The sequence below is a fragment of the Melitaea cinxia genome, chromosome 29, assembly GCF_905220565.1.
Source record: "Melitaea cinxia chromosome 29, ilMelCinx1.1, whole genome shotgun sequence".
NCBI lineage: Eukaryota > Metazoa > Arthropoda > Insecta > Lepidoptera > Nymphalidae > Melitaea > Melitaea cinxia.
Window position 1 is genome coordinate 858,205 of NC_059422.1, and position 9,132 is coordinate 867,336.

Below are 9,132 nucleotides of genomic sequence, written 5' to 3' on the forward strand. Positions count from 1 at the left end.
AATAGTCCAAGCGAGTGGAATAGAGATAGATGCGGCGCAAGCGTACAATGAGCGCAACTGGACAAGTCATCCTTTTTCGTGCATGCGGCCGGCGTTCATCGATTTCTTAGACATTGTCACGTCCAAAAAAACGACATGAGATTTGAAGCGACAACGTATTTCACTGATGTTTTCTCAGTTTCTTACAAAACTTATAACAGTCTTATGGCACTTAATTTTTATACAGTGAAATTGCTCTTTGATTCATTCATGTTCGTCAGCAAGATTAAATCTTTGAACGAGTCGTTGAATGTGATGCGTTTATTTTTTATTATTATCACCTGAACAGTCTGTTTCTGATCGTGAACACAAATTAAATTTAAGCATAAAACTTACCCATGCTCAACAACTTAAATGTAAATATTTAAAAAGTTGAAACAAGCACTCGCGACGAACCAACTCACAACAGTAGGTAGGAAAACTGGATCACATGACAAACAATTGTTATTAATATGGGATAGTTTATTTATAAATTATAATAATAAATATTAACACTATGCAGTACACTTACACTTGTCTTTAAATAAAAAAATTAAACTCTTAAAATAAATTGTAGTCATTAAAATTTGCGGCTGTGTCAAATTTTGGCGGCAATTAGATTTTCGCTAATAGCAAAATGTAAACTAATTATAAATTTATACAGCCTATTATGAATTTGTTTTGATTTTTAAATTTTTGGACAAGTTTCTTTTTAATCTTTTTTGTCAGCTATTTATTAAAATTTCATATAAAAGAAGATGAGAGATTTTTCAAATAATTATTTATCTAAGCGGTAAACGAGTAATTGACGGCGTCGAGGAAGCAGTGTTGGTTTCATTAAATATTATTTATTTATTTTATACTTTATTGTACACCACACATATATTACAAACATAGCATAAAGGTAGTTACAGACAGTGAAGTACAATGAACGGACTTATGGCTAATTAGCCATTTCTTCCAGACATATATATATATATATATATATATATATATATTAACAAATAGATCATAAGCATTAAGTCTGTAGGGATTAAAATTTCAGTAACCCTAAAAACAGAATCAGTAAAATAAATTAATAAAATCTAATTAAGAATCTTTATAATAAAATTATGTTCGTGGGTTCGACAGATCCTTCGTTTTAATGATTTATTTTTTATTTCACTTTTTATATTTGTAAAAATTATCGAACTTATTTTATAAACGACGCGTTGGCACAACGGTCACAGCACTGGTTTGTGGCTGTTGTGCTGGCAGATGTGGGTTCGATCCCCGCACATGACAAAAAATTGTATTGGCCATACAGGCGTTTGCCATGGTCTGGGTGTTTGTGCAGTCCTTGTGTCTCCCCACCGTACCTCGGAAAGCACGTTAAGCCATCGGTCCCGGTTGTTATCATGTACACCTGATAGCGATCGTTACTCATAGTAGGGAACATATCCGCCAACTCGCATTGGATCAGCGTGGTGGATTAAGTTCTGCTCCTTCTACTACATTAGGAAAAAGGCCTATGCCCAGCAGTGGGATATTACAAGCTGAAGCGTATAGCATATTTTAAAATAAGCTCAATAACCTTCAAATATATTTTTTTTACAAGTCTAGATTCCATTACTGAACTGAAAATCTGCTTTCAATTATGTATTTCCGGTCAGAGGTAGAAGGAAGAGGGCAGGAGTTAAGCTAAGTAAAAATTAAATTAGTTTATAATCTATATTTTATTTATACATTATGTAAAAAATAATATGTATACATAATTTACATTATTTATATTAATATTACAATACTGTATCCACTCTTTGACATATTATTGATCGGTAATTTGAAATTTATTGACAATTTGAAATTGGTTGAAAAACAAAACTCAAAAGAATAAAAAATAAATTAAACTTCTGTATAGGTAGATAGAATTATTATCTATACCAATATTATAAAGCTGAAGAGTTTGAATAACCGCGCTAATCTCAGGAACTGATGATTTGAATTGCACATTTTTTTTTCTCAATAATGCTTTGTAAAGTGTTAAAATAAATAAATAAATAAAAGTAAACAAATTTTTAATAATCTATTTATCAATGAAGATTATAGGTTATACAACATCACGCTACGACCAATAGGAGCTGAGAATTCAAGGAAATGTTATGAAAACGGGAAAAATATTCTTTTTTGAGAGCTTCTGTTGCGCACGCTGCGTTGACAGATAAACCTACCAAAAAAAACTATGTATAAATATATGTATAACGGAATTGACCGCCAGTAAAAGTTTTGAAAAATGTCCAAGTTTTTTATGGTAATCAAGTTTATTTTAGAATAATGCACTATTTGCGAAGGTGGTTTTATAGACAAATAAATACGTTATTAATAAAAAACGAGTGTGCTTTAGACCACACGACTGAAGTAAAACTTCTCTAGCTCCATATAACTTATATCTTCGGCTAAGATCTAGATTAGGTAAAACCGAATTTCGGGACCGTGTGGGGATGGGGGGGGGGAGAGGGTGGGAAACGCTACCCCTGGTACCACTGTCACACCTCGGAACCCCATGGTTATGGAGATATCCATGGTTAAAGTTTTGAGGTTAGAAGAAGAATTTCGAAAGTTAGAGGAACGCTTGGCTCCGGCGCTACGGGAAGTGCAGCCCTTGCGTGCGAAAGCACGCTCACTCATGCTCCGTACAAAAAAAAACCGAATTATGGGGTTTTTGGGTGTGGAGGGTGGAGGGTGTAGGGGAATCTATACAAGGTAACACTGTCATACCTCAAAACCCCATGGTTATGGAGATATCCATGGTTAAAGTTTTGAGGTTAGAAGAAGAATTTAAAGCTATTATAATACCTTTGAGCTCGTACTGTTTGCATTGTGTGACAAATCGACACTTTTAAACAAAATAACGCGTCAGACATAATATTCTAATAAAATTAGTAACATTGCGTGCTAGAATATAGGTTTAGAAATTCGAAAAATACCCAAAACCGAATCGGAGCACCCCACTGTCCACGTGGTCTTGGTCTGTCCTACCCCTAGAGTGTTTTTTTTGTGCCGCGGAGGCGCGAAGGGAGGGCAGCCCTCGCCCGCCGTGCGAAAGCGCGCGAACGAATGCGTAGAGGAGCGGCTGAGGCTGGTCGCCGAAGGCGACCAGCCTCCGCTGCGGAACGGAGCATGAGTGAGCGTGCTTTCGCACGCAAGGGCGGAAGGGCTGCACTTCCCGTAGCGCCGGAGCCAAGCGTTCCTCTAACTTTCGAAATTCTTCTTCTAACCTCAAAACTTTAACCATGGATATCTCCATAACCATGGGGTTCCGAGGTGTGACAGTGGTACCAGGGGTAACGTTCCCCACCCTCTCCCCCCCCATCCCCCCACGGTCCCGAAATTCGGTTTTACCTAATCTAAAGCTTTACCATATCTTCCTCTCAACTTCCGTTCGCTTCGCCCGATCACACTTTTCGTAAAGCTCTCATCACCCATTCACCAGCTCACTCCCCAAGTCAAGCGTGCGTAGTTTTACTTCAACAAGTATTAATTTTTGAACAAAATGGTATTTTACATCATTAGATTTCAATGAATGACTTAGAAGGTTCATAGTATGCAACGAATTCATGATAACAAAAAATTAAAAGGTGAATTTATTGCATCATGATTAGCCAAGCATGTGTATCCTTACGAACGAAAAATACTTCATCAACAAGGCAATTCTATGAAGATAATTTTTCTTTTACTTGGACGCATATTTATGAGATCATGTAAAATCAAATGAAACGTTACAGCGCGTTACATGCGGGTAGGGGGGAGGAGGTCAAAAGTTTAAAAATTTGCGTTACGTAATACTTGAAACCCCCCCCCCCCCCCCACACCTAAATTTTCCACGTCTGGCCTGTTCCACATTTGCTGATAAAGCTATCTGTCGTGTAACATTATCCAATAGATAAATATTTAGGAAAGATTTCTGTGCCTCCCGTGATGATGATGTAAGTAGAGTTATACAGTTTTTATGGATTTAACGTGGGCATTATCAGAAAAAAATTATTAATTTTTTGGTCTAATTCACGATTCAGACAGAAGGTCTGCTACATTTAGATAGTCACGGAAAGAGCGTTTTTGCAGTGATACAACTCTGTTAAAAATTCGTGAATATTAATATTTGTCAAGTTGTACCCCTTCTTCTTCTTCGGTGCGACAAAGCCAGCCCTGCGTCACCAACCCGCCTGCCCAGCGTGGTGACTATGGGCAACACACATGAGTTCACGTTATTCTTGGCGTAAATTTGTGGAGGCCTATGTCCAGCAGTGGACTGTATAGGCTGTAATGAATAATGTTGATAACGATTGTGATATTGGGCATTATGGGACTAACATTTTCAGCCTAGCTGTAAAAAGTCCCAAAGTGGATATTGCCTCTTATCGTCTTAAAACTCTAAAATTCCAATATTCCTAAATAATCTCTTCTTTTTTCATGACTTTCTTCTTTCCCCGTTTACCGGGTATCATAATTTTTGTTTTCCACTCTTCCGTGCCTGCATCATTAAACTGTACAAGTTCCCCAGTTTGAGGATTTATTGGGAACACTCCTTCTGGCGTTATTTTTTTCTTTGAAGTATCCATACCGTGTCTTCTCTTCATGTGCTTATTATAATTCGACCAATTCGTGAACTCCATACTGCAACTCTTACACGAATAGGGCTTCGCCCCAGTGTGTTGCCTCTCGTGGTTCTTTAGGATTTGCTTGAATCGGAAGGCCTTATTGCAATATGTGCAGACGTGTGGCATAGAATCTGTGTGGATTATTTTGTGTGCATTTAATTGGTATTGTAATCTGAAGCATCGTCCGCATTGCTCGCACGAAAATGGTTTTACACCAGAATGCATTTCGACGTGTCTCCTCAACATGTTCGGAAATAGGAACGATTTATTGCATATCCTGCATATGTGTGGACGGACTTGATCGTGAGCCATAATGTGGGATGTCAGCGTTCCTTTATTATAAAACATTTTGCCACATCTGTCACACGTGTAATTCCGTTTTCTGTCATTAGTGTGTATCTTCATATGGTCGCGTAAACTATTCGGGTTTTTGTACACTTTTTTGCACAATTTGCAAGTCAAGTCTTCTATTGTTAATGGCGTTCCACGTTTCCTACGTGGTTTTCTTTTAACTTTCGCCGTGCTGTATTCCCCGAGGTGTTTCTGTAGAGATTCGTGGTTTTTTAGTATTTCTCCGCACATGTTGCAGGATACTTGATTTTTTTGGAAATGGTCCTGTATGTGAGTTGATAGTGAGTCTTCCTTCACTGCTTCGTCGCAATAGTGACATCTTTTTCTGAAATTAAATGAAAATATTTGTATTAATATAGTTTTCTAAGGAATTTGTATAGAATTTGGTTTTGACTAGGTCGTTGGTGCACTTTGTAGTGTTTTCTGCTCCGGGGGTTGTGGGTTCGATTCCCACCCCAAATCCGGGTGTATTATAAATATTTATTAATATAATTATGTACTATATATTATATATGTATGTTTATCGAAACAAAAAATATAGCTTTATCAGTCGACTGTTAGGAGCCATTCATTAGGGAATGGGGAGGGGGGTTGAAAAAATCTCTACATACCCTCACTTTGAGGGCAGGGGTCAAACTGATTCCATCGTATTATTTTCCAAGTCGATATTTCATATTAGAAATCATGCGGTCGCCAGTGCGGTGCGGGTATTACAGACGGACCGATTCTTACACCAGATTGTCAAGTAAAGGTCGCAGATGTACATCAGAGAGTAATAATTGTTACAAAGTCTCGAAAGTTTTACAAATAGGTTAGCTACATCTTCTGAGGCTCGTAACAGCTTGTTTGAGGTCCGAAACGCGAGTTTGAGCCTGAGAACCTTCTGAAGAAGGTTAGCAGAGAGGGCCCTGAGATCATTTCAACCACTTCGTTTCCCAGAACTGACCGTAGCTCACAAAACAGCGAGACTTAATTTTTCTTACCGAATATTTAAATTGGACTTCGGGGCAATGGTATGGAGTTCTTCTCTGAAGAATTAAGAAATGCTTTGCGAGATCCTAATGGACGCCAGCGTGTGTATAGATAGCGCGGTAAAAAGTTTGCTAAATGTTTTGAGGTTGAAACAGGGCTACGTGGAATGATCGATAATTGTCTGATGTGGCATTTGTTTCAACGCTCAGATAGAATTGTCCATCTTCGATACAGACAGCATTAATGCTTACAAGTATGCAATAAACTTAACAGTATCACGTGTTATTCTGATTGTGTTATTTGTCGGCAATAGTTTTGTTTTAGTGTACGAACAAAACTTGTGGACAGTGGACACGCCGCGAGTGTTATTGCTGAAGTTGTTGATGAAGTCAATATTCAGCAATTACCATGTCCATCTTAGAATCCCGACCTAAACCTGACCGAACATGTATGGGACAACCTCGAAAGATGGATTCGGAGTCATACAGCAGCTTCCACATCGATCAGAGAGCAAAAACTGCTGCTGTTGAGAAGGCAGAACATTCCACTAAGTGAAATCCAAGTCATAATGGAGTGACTTAAAAATCGCACGCAGGGAGGGGTTCATTAAAAACAGTGAAGATAATACATATTATTAAATTAATAATTTAAAAATAATACTTTACTGATTTTTATTTTTTGTAAGAAAACTGGACATTTTCATTTTTAATTTTAACTTTAAAAAGCTTCCAAATATATTATTTGTGTTTGTAAAGGTTAACACAATGTTAAATTATGCAGACATTGTGGTGGTATGTTATGGACTGAATTATGATAATTGGGTATTTCAGCACATTTTAAAGTAATATATTTATAATAATAACAAGCGATGAATCTCTATTTAATGTAAGTTGCCTGGAGTAAATAGGTTGATCGAATAAATACAATTTTTCTAATCAGACAAATAGCTGTTAAGTTATAGAAATAAAATTACAAGGAAGTTCCTTGAGGTAAATTCCACAACATATGACCTTTTTATTCGATACAACTAGGTTGGCAAACAAGTGTACGGTTCACCTGATGGTAAGCGATTACCATACCTTACAGATGCCTGCAACATTAGAAGCATTGCCGACCGAGTATCACCCCCGATCCCCCTCAGTATCTCTGGACATTTACTCACCACCGGAACACAATACTGCTTGAAAACAGTATTATTTAGCTGTGATCTTCTGTAAGGTCGAGGTACTACCCCAGTCAGGCTGCTCTATATTTGGAGCAGGTAATTTACTGCTGTGCCCTACCTCAGTTACATATTAGATCATTCATTCATCATTCATTACAGCCTATACAGTCCACTGCTGGACATAGGCCTCCACAAGTTTACGCCAAAAATATCGAGAACTCATGTGTTTTGCCCATAGTCACCACACTGGGCAGGCGGGTTAGTGACCGCAGTACTGGCTTTGTCGCACCGAAGACGTCTTTGGCCTGTGTATTTCAAAGCCAGCAGTTGGATGGTTATCCCGCCATCGGTCGGCTTCTTAAGTTCCAAGGTGGTTGTGGAACCTTGTTATCCCTTAGTCGCCTCTTACGACACCCACGGGAAGAGAGGGGGTGGCTAAATTCTTTAGTGCCGTAGCCACACAGCACTACATATTAGATAAATAGATTTAAATAATAGTTACCTCAATCTCTTTCTATGTAATTTAACATGTTTTATAAAGTAATCAAAGTCGCCTCCGCTGTAGTTATCACAGTCTATACAAACATACGCATTACACTTTCCGTGTGTCATCTTTGAATGTAGACGTAGCGTTACAATATCGAGAAATTCGATATTACAGTGGGCACACAACCAAGGGTACTCTTTCCATGTTGATACTGATCTTTTACTGCCTTCTTTTACTTCTTTTGCATACAAAGTTCCTTCTAAAGGTACATTACACATCGCAGCGTCTAAAATATACTGTACATTCACTGTTTGATCACATTGGCTGTCTTGACTGGTTTCCATTTGGTCAATCTCATCTTTCGGCTCTTTTTTGACTTCCAAACATGTATCTGGCTGTTTCTTCGCGTCTGTAACTTCTTGTTTGATTGTATTTGTGTCTTCAGCGTCTGTATTCAACATTTCATCGAAACCAATCATTTTATCATCGTCCGAAAAATCATTTTTTTCGTTATCACTAAATATGTTTGATAAAACTTCTTGTGCTCTCTTTACGCGGTCCAGGAAGTTATAAGCCATGCTTAGGGAGTCGTAGCACACGAAACACATAGTTTTTGGTAACGTATCTGTGTTAGATACTTCGACGTAACGTGCGTTTAGAAAATTTAACTTCACCAAAATTTCGTCAAGTTTCTTTTCGTCACTCAACAGATTTAACATTTTTTCAGCCGCTTTTTGTTCCGCACAAAACCGACAATAAGTGTTCCTCGGTTTTTCCATGTTTATTTACAATGTTTATCACTATTTTCTAATAAAACAAATAAAATTTACAATTGTTCACTAAAATTAATAACCTTTTGTCACATATTCATGTATAATTTATTTTTTAGAAGGTAAAGCACGGGCTTCTAAGGTTTTAACTTAAACAGTTATTTCATAATAAAACTATAATTAATGTTAAATAATTTATGAAATTTTAGATAATATAAATTCTCTACAATAAATACACAAAAAAATATGATAGAGTAAATAAAGACGCGTTCGTATACCTTGACGAGAAGAAAATATTGTGATTATTCATTATTGGATACCTGAATGACCTGAATCTACCATAAAAATTAAAAATGGTCACTAATAAAATTCACGAATAATTTTAATAAGAAGTTGATTTATAAAAAAAAAGTAAGAAATTACTTTAAATAATTTAAAAACAGTAGATTGTTTGAACATTAGAAAAGTATGCAATGCATTTGCAGTGTCGCGACATAGATGTCGCTACAGCAGTTTTAAATTTGTGTAAGTATCATGTATCTAAGCAGCCTTTTACTTTATATTTTTTATATTGATGTTTCATATTATGATTCAGCCGTTCCTCTACGCAGTCGTTTACGCGCTTTCGCACGGTGGGCGAGGGCTGCCCTCCCTCCACGCCTCCAGCTTCTAAAGAACAATAGGGGTAGGACAGACCACGACCACGAGGATAGTGGGTACTCCGATTCTGTTTTG

At 37.2% G+C, this 9,132-nt stretch overlaps 1 protein-coding gene across 1 annotated transcript; it reads right to left on the reverse strand.

Moving 5' to 3' along the window:
* Positions 1-4,271: 4,271 nt before the first annotated feature.
* On the reverse strand, positions 4,272-8,688 carry LOC123667877 (gastrula zinc finger protein XlCGF26.1-like). Its single transcript, XM_045601711.1, has 2 exons — positions 7,643-8,688; positions 4,272-5,328 (listed from the first exon to the last, which is right to left on the reverse strand). The coding sequence occupies exons 1-2, from the start codon at positions 8,404-8,406 to the stop codon at positions 4,443-4,445; spliced, it is 1,650 nt and encodes a 549-aa protein (XP_045457667.1). The 5' UTR covers positions 8,407-8,688; the 3' UTR covers positions 4,272-4,442.
* Positions 8,689-9,132: the final 444 nt, after the last annotated feature.

Bases quoted from the DNA above. Each gene is read 5' to 3' on its own strand.
- LOC123667877 (XM_045601711.1), bottom strand. From the start codon at position 8,406: ATGGAAAAACCGAGGAACACTTATTGTCGGTTTTGTGCGGAACAAAAA. The intron at 5,329-7,642 runs GTAACTATTATT...ATTTAATTTCAG, and splicing joins TTACATAGAAAGAGATTGAG to AAAAAGATGTCACTATTGCG.